At 36.2% G+C, this 18698-nt stretch overlaps 2 protein-coding genes across 2 annotated transcripts in view; one reads left to right on the forward strand and one right to left on the reverse strand.

Moving 5' to 3' along the window:
- Positions 1-8463: 8463 nt before the first annotated feature.
- LOC128659564 (pleckstrin homology domain-containing family F member 2-like) lies at positions 8464-9175 on the reverse strand. The gene has a single exon (XM_053713160.1). The coding sequence runs from the start codon at positions 9173-9175 to the stop codon at positions 8504-8506; it is 672 nt and encodes a 223-aa protein (XP_053569135.1). The 3' UTR covers positions 8464-8503.
- Positions 9176-11147: 1972 nt separating this feature from the next.
- Positions 11148-18698, forward strand: part of CRISPLD1 (cysteine rich secretory protein LCCL domain containing 1) — a 181053-nt gene continuing 173502 nt past the window's right edge. The window contains exons 1-2 of the mRNA XM_053715141.1: positions 11148-11273; positions 12092-12411. Of these exons, the coding sequence (XP_053571116.1) occupies positions 12154-12411 (258 nt within the window). The 5' untranslated portion in view covers positions 11148-11273; positions 12092-12153. The remainder of the gene's footprint in view (positions 11274-12091; positions 12412-18698) is intronic.

Raw genomic sequence — 18698 nt, forward strand, 5'->3', positions numbered from 1 at the left:
GTGGCACTGGTGATGGTGGTAGGAGAAACATTAGGCCTGGCATATGTGGGAAAGGAACTCTGTGCTGTCGTGGACTTGGCATGGCACATATGAACTACAGGTAGGAGGAGATTATTAAGAAAGAGGAGATGCCTTTTTTTGGACTCCTCTACACCTTTTTCTTTTCCCTCTTGCTAATAATCCTTTTCATCTGTATGTAAAGCAAATGCATGGTCTTTACATATTTGTGCCACTGTAGGAGTGAGACTGGCATCTATACCATTTTGGACACTGGTATAAAAAGCAGCCCATGAAAAATTTGAAGACCAGCCTTATTTTCCGTTGAGTCTGTAGAATGCTCATGCCGCATGCTTTCAAGGGTATTACTGGGATACTCATTCCGTTAATACTTTTTTTCAGAATAAAAATATATTCGTTTGTAATAAAAAAGAATGCTAGATTTTTGTTAAATAGGTACCCGACCAACAACCCAGTTTCATCTATGACTCCCCTTCATGACACTCAAAACAATGTGCTACTCTGTCTCATAGTGTGACTTGACTAGACACTACCATTCAAAGAATGGTTACTAAAGTGGTGCATGGTCTAGGAAATAAAACAAGGAAATGCTTTGTGACCTTAATACACATAGCTCAAATGAAAAAAAGACAGGTGATACAGCAGCAGCACCCCCTTCTTGAATTGTATCTGGCCAACCCCAGCTGCTGATACCCACCAAGAAATATCCTTGTGTCCTGGTAGGCCAATCCTACTCTTCTTCTAGTTTCACTCTACTGTTGCTGCTTATGCTTGATGTCACTACTGTACTAACTTCTTTACTCTAGGGCAGGGGTCAGCAACCTTGGCTCTCCAGATGTTTTGGAACTACATTTCCCATGATGCCAAGACATTTTTTAGGCTGTCTGAGCATCATGGGAAATGTAGTTCCAAAACATCAAGAGAGCCAAGGCTAGGGAGTCTAATACAAGAAAGGGATGCTGTTGTCTGTGGCACTGGGGTAGTGGTGGATAAAGTAGAGGAGGCAGGTGAAGTAACAATACTGCTCCTAGTGATGGGGCTGCTCTTAGCTGGGTCACTTACAGTTTAAGCATAACACTGGGCTTTGTCCTTGATCTCAAAAGGTGTAACTGCTTCCCAGTAGTCCCACTAGCTTGACCCTGTGTTGCTTGTGGCTGCATACAAAAAGGGGCACATGTTAGGTGGTGAGGTGTGACTGTGTCTACTTATGTTGGTCTCACTAAATTGACCAATGAGTTTTAATTTCAATATTGTAGTTGAACTGTACCAAACATGTTTACTTTTAATAACACATTTGGTACAGTGCAACCACAATATTAGACCTAAACCCATTCAGTACAGTGTGAACCAATTTACAGTTTGCGCGATTGTAGTGGCTGCATAAATAAAATGTTAAAATAGCTATCTGCTTTTAAAAAAATGTTTAAGAAATGCACTATTGTAAGTCGAAAATCTTGCATTCACTGTCTTCTGCAGATTCTTAATATCCAGTACACCAAATGTTGTTCCTAAAAAGAAAAATCATGCCAAAATTATGAACAAGTTTATTTAAATAAAGAAGATACTTAAAATACATAATATACTATTTTACAGTACAATACATATATAACACACTATAGACACATGGACAAAATACCCACAATTCCCAGCTCATATTGTTTTTTTATTAATATTTAGTTTTGTTGTTCTTTATTAACAATGGCCATTGCATACTTAGTGATCATATAGGTGTTCCATGGGCAACAGATTGCGCACTAGCTTCTTTGAGGGTAGTAAAAACACTACATCTTTCAGACTTAAATTACAGGAGAAGGAGATGCAATATAAAATGAAAGAGCACTGCAAAGATTTGAAATTATGCTAATTATTAGCACTAATGGGCATTAAAATTGCACAAACACAATTAAGAGCACTTCTATTTTTACTCTGATATTACCAGTCCAAAGTAATATGTTATCGTTCGAGGGATGGTCTAGCAAGTGCGAGAATATTGGAGTTTTACAGTTGAATTTTGGATTGGGCTCAAGTCCAACACTTAAACGGATATTAAATTGTGCTCCTTTGTTAAAAGCAAATAAGTTAAATCAAAGTAAACCTAAACAGAAACAGATTGTGTAAAAAACAACAACTTACTTGTTTTCTTGCAAAAGGATGTGTACCTGAATATAGAAGTAAATACACATGATCAATTGTATGCCTATATATATAAAACAAAGACACTTGTTATTTTTTTTATTTTTTTTCTTGTAAATGTAATATTTTATTTAACAGTTTGAAAAAAACAAAACAGCCAAAAACACTGGATAATTATCAAAGTGCTAGGTTTAGAGTATATATATATATATATATATATATATATATTCACTGCAACACAATTGAGAAGAAAAAAGGAAAATCACCCACAAAATAACAAGAGTTGATTTGTACTCAACATGACATGCATTATTTAACAAGAGCATATTTTCATAGAAAACATCATACCAACCTAAAAATAAATTACAGAAAAAGTTTGCTAAATGTAAATTGCCAATAAAGTCCCTTTGATTTGTATTCACATACAAAAAAACCCATGTTGTAAATTTTAGCTGGTCTTTAACACCCTTTTCATTTCTGAAAACATGAAGTTTTAAGGATTTTTGGATCATTCAAATCATGTTAGAAGAGATTGTTCATATATCCAAGATTATATGTCAATAGGTATATGCAGAAAGTATAGAGATTGTTCATAAATACAAGATTGTATATATATATATATATATATATATATATATATATATATATATATATATATATATATATATATATATATATATATATATATGTACATATGTATATTCAGAACATATAAACTGGCTTACAGTACAACTTCAACTTGAAAGCACCTTATCCAAATAGAATCAGATTTTTCCCCCCCAGACCTACTTTAATAAATAAACAAAAACAAAAACTACTGGCAAAATGAGCTACACACATATGTATATATATATATATATATATATATATATATATATATATATATATATATATATATGTCCCGATTAATAATTCTCTACACACATTATAAGAAAACATTTAAAGGGCCATTATACACTCATTTTTTCTTTGCATAAATGTTTTGTAGATGATCAATTTATAAAGCCCATAAAGTTTAAAAAAAAATAAAAATGTATAATTTTGCTTATTTTTAAATAACATTGCTCTGATTTTCAGACTCCTAACCAAGCCCCAAAGTTTTATTTGAATACCATCAGCTACCTTCTCCAGCTTGCTCCTGTTTGTGTAAAGGGTCTTTTCATATGCAAAAGAAGGGAGAGGGGGGGAGTGTCTTATTTCCCACTTGCAGTGGGCTTTCCAACTACCTTTTCAACAGAGCTAAACTGAAAGCTTCTAAGTACATTTTTAAACCATTTTATACTGGATTTTTATATCAGTATCTGTGCATCTTATTATTTATAGTAGTGTCTATTACATGCAGTTATATGAAAATGAGTGTATACTGTCCCTTTAAGGTCTTCCAAAGTGCCTGAAAGCTGCATGTTCTAAATTATATTAGAGCTTTTAATGGGCCCCTGAAAAAGCAGTGATTTACCCCCTGATGCCCCACAGTGGCCTCAGAGTACTAATCTGGGCCCCTGCAGTCACTGGTATTGCCGCTTTGAATTCTGTGTAGTATGGTGCTATTCAAAGTGGGATACCAGCAGCTGCAGGGGAAGAAAGAGTCCTATAATGTGCAGTCCTAAGCAGTGTAGGATGCCATGCTCAGAAGGACTCATAAATCTCAACACCAGTGCTATAGCACCCAGCATTTGTAGAGAAAATAAAGTTAAAATGAATCAGATTGCCATTTTGCAAGCTCATATGTGATTTATCCTGTGTCCAGCAAAACTGAAAATGAACTGAACAAATGAAGATCAAGACCCCTATTTAAGAAAGGTTTTGCGGACCTGATCCGACACTGCGGATCAGGTCCGCAAGACCTCGCTGAATGCGGAGAGCAATAAGCTCTCCATATTCAGCATTGCACCAGCAGCTCACAAGAGCTGCTGGTGCAACGCCGCCCCCTGCAGACTCGCGGCCAATCGGCCGCCAGCAAGGGGGTGTCAATCAACCTGATCGTACTCGATCGGGTTGATTTCTGGCAGGCGGACAGGGTTATGGAGCAGCAGTCTTTAGACCGCAGCTCCATAACTTGTGTTTCTGGCGAGTCTGAAGACTCGCCAGAAACACGGGCCCACAAGCTCCCTACGGAGCTTGTTAAATGGGCCCCCAAATGTAATGTTAGAAAGTAAATCAATTCCCATATTTATTTTTTTACCAAACATTTAAATAAAGCACAATTTAACCACTGCATTTTAGTATGGCTATGACTTTTTTCCTTGCTGTGCTTTTATAGGGATAGAAAAGTCAAACTTAAACTTGCATGACTCAGATAGATCATGTAATTTGAAGACACTTTTAAATTCACTATTTTCAAATGTGCTTCGCTCTCTTGGTATCCCCTGTCGAAAAAGAATACGCACATATCCTACACCAGTGAGAGGCAGCCACTGATTGGTGCCGCACACATCTGGCTCCTGTAACTGGCCAACCAGACGTGTTCATCCAGCTGCCAGTAGTGCAATGTTATTCCTTCAGCAAAGGATAAGAAGAGAACGAAGCAAGTTTGATAATAGAAGCAGATTGGAAAGTTGTTTAAAACTGTATGTTCTATTCAAATCATGAACGGAAATTTGGGGGTTTCCTGTCCCTTCAAAAATGGAAGCTCAACACGATGACACCAAACACAGTTCAAAAGCCTATTTTTCTTTCAACACTGCAAAAAGCAGAATATTTTAAAAAGTGAAAGCAGTGAACAGTCCTGTAAATACAAAAATAGGTTTTTCTAGTATCAAATAAGCGAGTCTAAAGGGACAGACCCTAAGGCAGGTGGTAAATATATATTGGAAGCACTAAAGACCGTATACTACTTACCTTTATAAAAACTATGGGATTCCTCTTGTGGGAAACACTAAGCGCTGCTACATACCACGGGGGGCTGAAGTTTTTTTTGCGGTTTTCCAAAAGGGGAATGTTAGATTATCTATCATGACAAACTGTTTCAGATTTGTAATATTTAACTGTCGCTCTAGGGACTCATGTCCCTGTAACTCGGAACCTTTTCAGGTCTCATAGTCACTAAGGCTAGAGAGGGAGGTGAAATAAAAGGTTTGATGCTTTCTCTGATTTCCTCTCTGATCTAATTAGCACAGGGATAGAGTTTGCAAGATATACAGTACAGTTTTAATACATCTGATAACAGATTGCCAAGTCTGGACATACTCGGCACTATATTTAATTTAGTGACTATCTAGAATATCAAAATAACTGAACATTTTCTATAATGCGTTACGGATTCATGACAAGAAGTTGCAGGAAAGAGGTTTAATTATTTAAGAGGGCAATCTTATGTAGACCTCACCATAAACTCAAACCTCACCTATTTCGCAAGAAATAGTGAATAAATGCAACTATGCACAAACAGTAATGAAATACATTTTAATCACTAGTCACATTGGTTTAAAAAAAATTCACTTGCTCGTGTAAATTATTGCAAGATAAGCCTTGATTGTTTCTTCTTAAGATAATTACTATAACTTGCTTTAACGGAAAATAAAAACGGTGTGATTGTTCCTTTTTTTTTCCCCATATACACAGTAATACGCTCTACGGCTTTCAAACACACATTGGGGTCAATTTATCAAGCTCCGTACGCTGCTCCATAACCTGTGCGCCTGCTCTGAGGCGGTGGACAGAAATCAACCCGATCGAATATGATCAGGTTGATTGACACCCCCTGCTAGCAAATCTGCCGGGGGCGGTATTGCACCAGCAGTTTACAAGAACTGCTGGTGCAATGATAAATGCCAACAGTGTATGCTGTCTGCATTTATCGATGTGCAGCGGACATGATACGCTACATCGTATCATGTCCGCTCGCACATTATTAAATTGACCCCATTGACAGAGTATATGTACTGTAAAATAGCAGTATATCTAATTCAATTTTAACAGCAAGGATGTCCGTGTTTGCATTAAAAAAAAAATAGTCACAGAGAAGCACTAGTGAAGATATTATATAACTAGCATTTCACTTGTTTTTTTCATGGATAGCAAGATATTATGCATATACGCACAAAGAAATTGCACTTCTGCATATATACATATATATATATATATATATATACACACACACACACACACATATATATATATATATATATATATATATATACATGTACAATTTATTACACATACTCAAAATGCTTTCATCAGGGAGGCTGGCACTTCTCCCCCCACACACACACACACAAATAATAGGAGCAGCCTAATATTCTGTGGAGTCAATGGAGGGGGTCTATAAGAAACATTAAACTTATGAATTTTAAGGAGTCATAAATACCCATAATAATTCCTTAAAGGGACACTAAACCCACATTTTTTCTTTCATGATTCAGATAGAGCAATTTTAAGCAACCTTCTAACCCACTCCCATTATCAATTTGTCCTCGCTCTCTTGCCATCTCCACCTAAAAAGCAGGAATCTAAGTCAAGGAAACGGACCACTCCCGGTCCAGCACCTCGGATGCACTTGCCGATTGGTGGCTTAATGTAGTCACCAATCAGGAAACACCATCCAGGGCGCTGAACCAAAAATTGGCCGGCCCCCAAGCCCAGATTATTACTTTTTCAAACAAAGATAGCAAGAGAACGAAGAAAAACCGGCCAACAGGAATAAAATTAGAAAGTTGCCCAAAATTGCACGCTCTAAAAATGGGGGTTTAGTATCCCTTTCAGCTCAAATATCAACTTCCAAATATGTAATACCCTAAAAGATATTTCTATAAACAAATTGTTTGAAGAGCTATTACTTATCTTAACTTGAAATTACAAAGCATTCAATCCATAGATGTTACCCTTTCTATGATGAGCTGATATTTTTGTTATCTTCCAGGATAATTTTAGTTTCAGTGATTTTATTAGAAGTAGTAGTAGTAGTGTCATATATTGTGCTGCTAAACATTTTAAAGTAAGCAACTTTAAAATGTTCCAAGCTCCTAAAATTTCAGTCTGGCTTCAACATTTAATATGCTTGAGTGTATTTAAAAAAAATCCATCTAAGTCTTTGTGTACATTTTGTGAAAATGTTTTAGTGCAATAAGTTAGAAAATTCCTGATGAAACATTTAAGAGAGATACTTCTTACCAATCAAACTACAGGCTCATTTATTCTCATTTTGGTTTGAAAACGATTAAATCGTTTATGTATGTTCTGTTGATGCTTTACTATTAACCTTTTAACGCCGTTATGCCGTTCTATTCCGTCATATTTACACTGGGCTTTAAAGCCGTTATGACGGAATAGAACGTCATATCAAACGGCTGTCCTGAAGCCTTCTGCGCTTCAAGGACTTGATCGCGGTCTGGAGGGCGTTCCTAGGGTTGTAGGGACGCCCCCCAGATGCGATCCAATAATTGAAATCTCGCGATCGTATGCACGATCGCGTAGTTTCAATTTGTCTACATCGGAACAGGTGTTCCGATGTAGACACTTTAACCCTGTCACGAAAGGGTTAAACAAATAAATTGATTGTTTTTTTTTTATTTTTTTAGAACTGCCTGTTGAAAATATGACAGTTGCTATGGATACAGGTTGCAGGAGCTCTATAAAAATTGCTTTTTTGATAAGTAATAAAATCATGTTACAAATGAACGCTTGTATTATTAGAATTTTTCCCATAAGAGACAAAGGGAAGACAGAAATATAAAACATTGATTGTAGCTTTAAGTAATATACAAATTGACATTTGGTATAAAAAGATTGTGTACTTAGGAATAAAAATATTCTGGAAAGCAAACCATTTTAGCTTTATGAAGTACACTGCTTTATTCCTAGAGTTTGACCAAGCACCATGCATAGAATTAGTGCAGCTAAGTAATAGTATTTCTAAATTTAGGAGATAAGGCACAGAATAGTTTTATGCTTATTGCATGTGTGTGTCGAAACAGAATTTCTCATTCATTTAGAAAATAGTATTGAAGTCATAAAAAAGGTTTCCATGTATGTTCTTATGTACCTACTCCTAATTTTTAGATATTTTGCAGATTTTCACAATCAAAACATACTGTGAAGAGAAAAAGAAGCAACTGAAATCCCCCCCCCCCCCCCCAAAGATTATAGAATTTATAAAGTTTATCCCTGAAGGAACTAAAGTATTTTTATATTGAGGCACATAAAATTAAATATTCTCAGGCAAAACCAGACTATTAATTGGGGTTTACACAGTTGCTGAAGCTTTTAAGAACCCCATCTAGAAGCAGCTCAATATTTATTAAAATGTTGCAAAAATGTGTGCTGCATTAGCTTAGTCAGTGTCACTGCTATCTTCATCATCGTCATCGTCGTCAGACAAATTGTTTGAGGTTTTGGGAGATTGGCAAAATAAGACTCATCTGCTGGCTTGGCCTAAAGTCAATTCCCCGGTGGTTAGAAGATCATAGCAGAAATCACAAACTCGCACAGGCTTCGAAGACTGGCTTGGCAGAAGAAACTTTTTTTCAGAACAGGGTCCGCAGATAACAAAACCACATTTCCGACAATGATGGCGGCGGTTAACTGGGGTAAACTTAACCTTCTGACAGCGCATACAAATTGAGGTCTCAGAATCCGGGATCCAGACAGCAGCATGTTCACTATTAGGAGTCTTTCCACTTCCTGATATTAAATCATACACACATTTATTTATGTGACTCATCCATTCAGATTTTTCCATTGCAGTGGCAGCATAAACGGCAAACGATTTTGTGGGAGTCTTGATAAGCCACCCATTCCGTATGTCTCCCTCATCGGGCAGTGTGTCAATTGTGACATTTTCTAGGGGAATAATGTGTTGTTTATTATATTTCTTCTTCTGTAGAACAATATTACCAAACACAAGAATGTCGTTGAACAGGAAAAACTGCCTTGCTTTAGGTTTCTTCCTGCAAAGTTTTGTTAACACACCCTCTCCAATAAAAACTCGGCCAGGAATAGCCAAAGGTTGACCAGCTGCACCAAAACAGTTTTCCACTAGATTTATACGCCTTGCATTTGCTTCACTATTTGCCAAACGATCTACCATCTTCTTTTAACGAATCGAATAAATGGTGTGCCACTGACAGCCACTGCGAAGTGACAAGGAGACCCAATATTTCCCTCAATACGCACAATTTTACTACCAGAAACTTTCCGCCACCTTTTTCAGTTCACGACTTCTACCAAATCAATACTTTGGATGACACTTGTTATTTAATATGCCATATCAAAATAGTGAATTTTCCCTGACAATTGTCCTGACAGGTTCAATGCTAATGTGACCTCGTATTGCACAGAAGCATTGCTCTCACGAGAGTGCACTTCCATAGGTTCCAGTGGGAGCCTTGTTCTCATGCTGTTAGACACGGCATGAGAACTAGCACAGGGAAGGGGGTGAGTCATGCAGCAATTGGCAGCCAATATAAATATATATGTATATTAGCATATACATATACATTTACAGTTATCACACAGTTCTTATATACCACAATGTAAAGGCTCTTTTTAGTGCCGTCTTTTTTCTAACACCCCACACCTGTCGCTTTTAACACCTAAAAAACAAAAAATGCTAAATTTAAAAAATTGACCAGAGGCCTGACCTCTGGTTAATTTTTTGAGCGCTAACCAGCTACTTTTAATGACTGTCTATTTATTAGCGCTTCACTTGTAATCCACCCTAAGGGGTAAATTTACCAAGTGCCAGCATACGCTGTCAGCATTTACCATTGCACAAGCATTTCACTTAAAAGGTGGCGGACAAGTTAAGGAGCAGAAGTCTTATGACCTATCCCCTGCTTGTTAAATCTACCCCTTTATGACATCAGACTAAAATAAACCTTAAGTTTAAGACACAGCTTAGTATTTTTTTATTACCACAATGAAACAGACTATTTAACAAACCTTTAACTCACCACTTGTAATATAAGCACAATGAGCATGCTAAAAGCACTCCCTGAGATATCCAATAAAAGTATAGGGCAGACTTACAAAATATTGAGTACATTAAAGGGACATTATACACCAATTTTCATATGACTGTATGTAATAGACACTACAACAAAGAAGAATATGCACAGATACTGATCTAAAAATCTAGTTAAAAATTTACTTAAAAGCTCCAAGTTGACGAGGTTAGGCTGGAACACCTATTGAAACCCCTGCATATGAAAGACAGATTACACAAAGCATGAATCTGTAGACTTGAGTCTGCATCAGATTCATGGGGCTTGGTTAGGAGTGTTAAAATCAGCACAATGTTATTAAAAAATAAGCAAAACTATATATATATATATATATATATATATATATATAAATATAGATATAAAATATATGGATGGATGGAGAGATAGAGATAGTGAGAGAGAATAATTCTGATATGCAAATATATGCAAATGAGGCTTACAATGCCTCACGTTTTTTACTTGAATCTGCTTATAGGCAGATTCCCTTTTAGCAATAGCATTGCTGTGTACACAGCTTTTAAGCTTAGCTAGGGTTAGTACAGTGATTCAAAACCATTCCAGTACAACTGTTTTGTGGGGTTTGCTACTCATCAGCTGGGAGTTGGTTAAATCATTGCTGGGTAAAGTTGATTTCCTAGTAAAATACAACCATTTTAAAATTATGGGGAAGCGAAAAGTGAAATGAAAATACTCCACTATGCGCATAATTTTGTTTTTCTCTCTACATTTTGTGCATAGTGGAGGATTCTAATCTTTAATCTCACTTTTAGCATCCCCATAATATATATATTGATGTGAGTTTATGTGAAATAGCCGAAAAAACAATACTCTAGGGAATACTTAATAAATTCAAATAATTTGGTTAGCAACTTTATGTAAAACATGCATGTAGATTTGTGTAGTTGGTAATATTTAGATATTTAAGATGTTCATATTTATTTCTGGTGTATAAAAAGCAAGTTTCCTAATCCACCTTAAGAGAACAAAGGGTAGAGGGGCAGGGAGAAAGGCAGAGGCGGGGTTGCAAGCTGACTGTTACTTCATGAGAGAAGGATACAGAGCCGGCTGTGACACTGGTGCGGTCACTGAGTGACACACACTGCTGCTGCTGCTGCTGCACAAAGAGCCCCAAGCACTGGCTACTGCACAGTAGCGAGGGCACCACTCACTAACACTGCTCAAGTAAGTGAAAGTTTTACAGCAGCTCTTCCTTTCATTTGCTTAATATAGTTAGTGTCAAGCTTGCTTACTGTTTCTTTAATAATATTCTTGTTAGAATTATACATCAATGCAACAATCACATCCTTGTCTAGACAGCTTTACAATGCAATTAACTGGTCTTCCTACAAGACTTATTTTTTGTTAATTTCATGATATACTATGCATATCCATCTATTGATCTATTGATCTATCTATCTATCTATCTATCTATCTATCTATCTATCTATCTATCTATCTATCTATCTATCTGCCTGCCTGTCTGTCTGCCTGTCTGTCTGTCTGTCATATATATATTTATATTTAACAATGTGTCAATTTCCTAACACAAGGGTTTTACTTTATATTTCTTTTTTGATGCTGAAAATATATCCTGAACTATTCTATGAATTGCATATATAAATTTGGCAATAAAATGTATATTGATATTTCGCTTATTCTGCACTTTGTTGCTGGATCTAAACTGGATTTAAACTTTCAGTAAGAATATTGTAAAGTGTATGGGCTCCATTTATGAAGCTGTGAACACAACTTATGTCTCTTTGTCTTTATTAAACTTTTGTCTTGCTATCAGGTTTAGATAAGTGTGTTTGGCAGGAAGCACCCTGTAAATATAGTAGCTTTAGATAAGTTGTCATTTCAGTGATTTCCACAATATAAGTGCTCTTGCTATGCCAAGGATTTAGCATATTATTATAACATACTTTTTCCTTACTAAGTACAGTATGACTGTATCTGGCAAATACATTGGGTTAGTGAACTTCTAACTTCTGATTTTGCAGGGAACAGAGCTGGAATTAAGCCTTGTCTTGGAATTAACCCCGGAGCTCTCAGGTCATTCAGCATGAAGCGTGAAACACAGAAGTGGCTGAAAGTGTCCGTCTTGCTATTCATAGCTCAAACAGTTGCTGGAATGATAATTCCTAATGCCACCCAATTAGAGGGACTCCTGGAAAAGTACATGGATGAAGATGGTGAGTGGTGGGTTGCTAAACACAGAGGAAAAAGAGCAATTACGGAAAGTGATATGAAACTTATTCTGGATCTGCATAACAAACTGCGAGGAGAAGTGTATCCTCCTGCCTCAAACATGGAGTATATGGTAAGAATGATCTGTGTTCTGTCTTAAAGGTTTATGTGCTGACAGACTTATTTTGCTTTTCTTTAAATAAAATGTTCTTCACCCTTTAAATATGCAAAATGGCAAATAAACCATAAATCATTTTTATACTAGACATTTGTCTATGTTGTGCATGTGCATATGCCTGTAGCCAATTACAGTAAGACTGCTTGTATGTCCTTAAAGGGACTTGAACCCCATTTTTTTTTCTTTCATGATTCAGATAGAGAATAACAATTTAAACTACTTTCAAATTTACTTGGTATCTTTTGGTGAAAACCTGGGTTGTAAGCTCAGGAGCATGCACGTGTCTAGAGCACTATATGGCAGCAGTTTTGGAAGAATGTTATCCATTTAGGTGTCAGCACTAATTCCTGCCATGAAGTTCTCCAGACACCTACCTAGGTTTCTCTTTAACAAAGAATATCATGGGAACAAAGCAAATTTGATAATAGAAGTAAATTGGAAACTTTTTTTTTTAAATTGTATGCTCTGTCTGAATCACAAAAGAACATTTTTGGGTTTCATATCCCTTTAAGAACATTTGAGTGATTTCCTGCTTTCTCCATTGACAAACAGTCTTGATAAAGGGGAGGAGTTATAATATTCTCTGATTGTTTGATGTTATAACAAATTCATTTCTGTGCAGGTTTAAATATTTGAAAAGTGCTTTATCAGGACTTATTAGTACATTTTAATATTGTTTTCAGTGCCACACTGATTAAGCAGAATCTAAACACGTGTGCAAATATATTTATCTAACATGATTTAAGTTTTCTAAAAGTTTCTCTGTACTATGTAGTGTGACCATTTAATTTATAGTGCTGTAAAAACAAATAAATACATTTAAATCATTAATAACAAAAGGCGCTAAACATTAAAGGGACAGTACACTGTAACAAGTTTTTAGATTAATTTATTTTCAATGACTTGTTATACCTGCTGCAGAGTATAAAATGTAGGAGAAATTGCATTTTCAGGTTTATTTGTGTATCTGAAGTAGCTGCTTTTGTGCTTTTAAATCACAGCCTATTACAATGGGTTGAGCTTCAGGTAATATCAGATCTCATTATGTTATCACTTTATGTACACAGACTTGCTTCCTTATCTTATATTTGTCTGGAAAACTAAAGCTCAATACATAGAGAGAACAATGGAAAATTATCATGTTTTTACTTAACTATCCTGCACCCCACTGGGAGTGTCATTTTTTTCTGCTTGCTGTGTTTACTTAGGCTTGTCAATAGCCCAGATTCCAGTATCAAAATTTCCAGTATAGATTGGGATACCACAAGCTAAATCAGCTATTTCAAAGGCCAAAATAGGGGTAAAGGAGCTACTTGTAAACAATTTAATACACTCCAGCAGGTAAAATGGATCATTGGGAACAATTTAAATGGGAGAACATTTTTGGGTGAACTCCCTTTAAAGCAGTAGTACAACACTGCAAGTACAAAATACCATAGCAATTTTGAGCGGTCTAGCCAATATGAAGGCACATGCACTGTAGCTCCAGTAACACAGTCACATGACCCAGGAATGTAAACATTAAGCATGTGCTATCTAAAATCAACATGGACAATATTTGATATTGACTTCCTAATGAGTATGAATGTATTATTTTTCCAGTCATTAAAGGACCATTATAGTGTTAAAATTAAATGCTTTAATTCTTTAGAGCATGTTATTTTAATGCTAGCGACCCTGCAGTGCTAAGTGTTCAATCTTTGTAAATGGGTTAAATACATAGTTAAACTGCTGGTCCTGAGTGAAAACTGCAGATGAGCCAAACAGCAGTGCTAGCTGTATGACCCAGCTGTGCGACTACTGCTGCTGACTGGCTTAGTGGCAGTATCCTCTTGGGACCAGAAATTATCCGCAGCTCCCAAATGATACTTTAACTATGTGTTTAACTAACAACACATAGCATTGCAGGGTCACTAGTGTTAAAAAATGTTCTCACATATTAGATCATGTGATTTAAACGCTATGGGCCAGATTAATATCTCTTATGCTACTGTGCGCTGGGCATTATATGTTAGGTGCAATGCAAACATGACCATTGACCTCGCGTTGACATTGCACGGGAGCATTGCGCTCATGAAAGTGTGTTTCCATAGGCTCCAATGGGTGCCTCGTTCTCATGCCGACAACAAAAGGGGTAAGTCGCGCAGCAATTGGCAGCAAATTTAAATATATATGTATGTGAATATATAGATATATATTTGTGTTAATATGTGTATATACACATATTAACACATAAATATATATGTATATACGCATATACTTAAAGGAACATTAAACCCAATTTTTAACAACTTTCTAATTTACTTCTATTAGCTAATTTGCTTCATTCTATTGGTATCCTTTGCTGAAAAGCATATCTATATAGGATCAGAAGCTCCTGATTAGTGGCTGCACATAGATGCCTTGTGCATTGCTATTTCTTAAACAAAGGATATCTAAAGAATGAAGCAAATTAGATAATAGAAGTAAATTGGAATGTTGTTTAAAATTGTATTCTCTATCTGATTAATGAAAGAAATTTTTTTAGGTTTAATGTCCCTTTAAATATTTACATGGAAAGTACAGTCCCCATAGACTGCAATGTAAAGGCACCCTCACCCGCACACTTTAAGCACTAAAAACAACTTTGTGCAATTTTTTTTTAAAGAAACAAAATATGATACTATTTTTTTATTTTAAAAAAGCACTAAACACTTTATTTTGGGGGCAATTGGGGGACATTTTAAAAATTAACCACAGGTCTGACCTCTGTTTAATTTTTTGAGCACTAATTGCTACCGTGAGCTCGTGATAGCAATAACCAGCCACTTGTAGTGGATGGTTATTGATCGTGTGCCCATAAACCGGCAAACACAATAAATTAGCGTTCCACTTGTAATCTAGCCCTATAATGGGCCTTTAATAATATTCATGACATATATAAAATTAATTTTTTAAATGCAAATTTATATTCAATTGTTAAAGCTTCCCTAAACTTAATTGCAGTCGTAAGTGAACATTAATTTATGTGCTGGTTTTATTGTTTAAAAGTGTGATTTAAGTTTTTATTATACCACACAATTATTATGAGTAAGCAAGATAATTAAAGCATTTACAAAAAAAATCTCCTACTGAGCATGTGCAGGAATTCACAGTATATGCACTTAGTGATTGTATGATGGCTGTCACATGATGCAAGGAGAAGGACAATTGAAATAACTTTTCAGAAACAAAATCAACTATTCATTTGAAATTCAGTGCTTTGGTATTGATTATGCAATTCGACTGTATTTACTGGTCTTTTAAATGGTGCAAAAGTATGCAAAAAGGCTATAACCATGCTTTCTAATAGTTTTCTGATGGCTTGTGGAGGCCTTGAAAACCCAACAAAAGACCCATGGAAAACACTTTGTACAGCTCTTCTAATTGATTGGAATAGACCACTGGCTTTCAAACCTATACTCAGACCTCCCTAACAGGCCATATTTTGAGGATATCTGAACTACAGAGCAGGTGAAATAATCAGCTGATTAGCAAACATGCGGCTAGATTACGAGTCTTGCGTTAGCCTTAAAAAGCAGCAATGATAGGTCCCAACGCTGCTTTTTAACTCCCGCTGGTATTACGAGTCTTGCAGGTACAGGTGTACCGCTCACTTTTTTGGCCAGACTTGAAAATACCGCAAATCCACTTACGTCAATTGCGTATCCTATATTTTCAATGGGACTTGCATAGCGCTGGTATTACGAGTCTTCCAAAAAGTGAGCGGTAGACCTTCTCCTGTTAAGCCTGGTACCGCATTTTAAAGTCAGTAGTTAAGAGTTTTATGGTCTAACGCCGTAGCATAAAACTCTTAACTAAAGTGCTAAAAAGTACACTAACACCCATAAACTACCTATTAACCCCTAAACCGAGGCCCCCCCACATCGCAAACACTATAATAAATATTTTAACCTCTAATCTGCTGAACCGGACATCGCCGCCACTATAATAAATATATTAACCCCTAAACCGCCGCACTCCCGCCTCGCAAACATGATTTAAATTTTATTAATCCCTAATCTGCCGTCCCTAACATCGCCACCACCTACCTACATTTATTAACCCCTAATCTGCCGTCCCCATCGTCGCCGCCACTATATTAAATGTATTAACCCCTAAACCTAAGTCTAACCCTAACACCCCCTAACTTAAATATAATTTAAATAAATCTAAATAAAATTACTACAATTAACTAAATAATTACTAAACTAAATAAACCCTAAAATTGCTACAATACAACTAATAGTTACATTGTAGCTAGCTTAGGATTTATTTATATTTAACAGGCACTTTTGTATTTATTTTAACTAGGTAGAATAGTTATTAAATAGTTATTAACTATTTAATAGCTACCTAGTTAAAATAAAGACAAATTTACCTTTAAAATAAAACCTAACCTAAGTTACAATTACACCTAAAACTACACTACAATTAAATTAATTCCCTAAATTAACTACAATTAAATACAATTAAATACAATTATCTAAAGTACGAACAAAACCACTAAATTACAGAAAATAATAAAATAATTACAAGTTTTTTAAACTAATTACACCTAATCTAATCCCTCTAATAAAATAAAAAAGCCCCCCAAAATAATAAAAAGCCCTACCCTATACTAAATTACAAATAGCCCTTAAAAGGGCCTTTTGCGGGGCATTGCCCCAAAGTAACCAGCTCTTTTACCAGCCCTTAAAAGGGCTTTTTGCGGGCATTGCCCCAAAGTAATCAGCTCTTTTACCTGTAAAAAAAAGTGCAATACCCCCCAACATTAAAACCCACCACCCACACACCCAACCCTACTCTAAAACCCACCCAATCCCCCTAAATCAAACCTAACACTAACCCCTTGAAGATCACCCTACCTTGAGAAGTCTTCACCCAACTGGGCCAAGGTCCTCAACGAAGCCGGGCGAAGTGGTCCTCCAGACGGGCAGAAGTCTTCATCCATGCCGGGAAGAAGAGGTCCTCCAGATGGGCAAAAGTCTTCATCCAGACAGCATCTTCTATCTTCATTCATCCGTCACGGAGCGGGTCCATCTTCAAGACATCCGACGCAGAGCATCCTTCCTGGCCGACGACTACCCGACGAATTAAGGTTCCTTTAAGTGACGTCATCCAAGATGGCATCCCTTCAATTCCGATTGGCTGATAGAATTCTATCAGCCAATCGGAATTAAGGTAGGAAAAATCCTATTGGCTGATGCAATCAGCCAATAGGATTGAACTTCAATCCTATTGGCTAATTGGAACAGCCAATAGAATGCAAACTCAATCCTATTGGCTGTTCTAATCATTTTTCCTACCTTAATTCCAATTGGCTTTAGCGCCGTTAGGACGGCATGGAACATCCTAGTCCTTGTCCCGATGTAGACAAATTAACCCTGTCATCGAAGGGTTAAAGTGCTTTAGATAAACAATTGAAATGGCTGATAGTGATTGTGTCCACATTGAAAATAGGCAGCAATTCACATGCTAATAATTATTAAATAATATTTTGTGATAAACTGTGTAAGGGTTAGACACATAGTTAAGTCAACTCTGCAATATCAATGCACTATTGGGGGCTAGGTAAACACATCCAGTGACCCAATGACAAAAAGCATATAGGAGTAGTCCCCAGCTATCTCCCAGTAGTTCACTTCTCTTCTTGCGCCTACCTAGGTATGCTTTTCAACATAAATAAAGAATGAAAAAGTAAAACTGAAAGAAAACAGAAGTAAAAATACATTAATAAGTCACTCTATTTGCATGCTCTAGCTGAACCATGAACGTTTTACATAGTGCCTTTAAAGGGACATTAAACACTAAATACATGCTAGATAGAATGATGCATTCAAAGAAAAGATTAGTCCATGACTAACATGTAGATGTATTTTTTAAAGTTTCATTAGTTGTTTAAAAAGTGACAAAATAAGTGTAAAGTTTTAGTGTCTATAAAACACTGGGAGCTGCCATGTTGTAACTTGTGTTACCTTCTCTGCTGTGGCCAATTAAGGTCAGTTATAAATAGGTCACTAGAGTGTGCAGCCAATGGTTGTGCTGGATTTAACAGTGTTCTGCACTTCCATTTCTAGCAGGAACTGAAAAGCTCACAATTTCAGAATGGAATGACAGGAAAAGGGGACAAAATAAATAATGAAAGTATATTGCAGAGTTGTTTTATATATACAATTTATCATTTTATATTACCATCTCAAAGTGTTTAATGTCCCTTTAAG

This window comes from Bombina bombina, chromosome 5 (assembly GCF_027579735.1).
Source record: "Bombina bombina isolate aBomBom1 chromosome 5, aBomBom1.pri, whole genome shotgun sequence".
Classification (NCBI taxonomy): domain Eukaryota; kingdom Metazoa; phylum Chordata; class Amphibia; order Anura; family Bombinatoridae; genus Bombina; species Bombina bombina.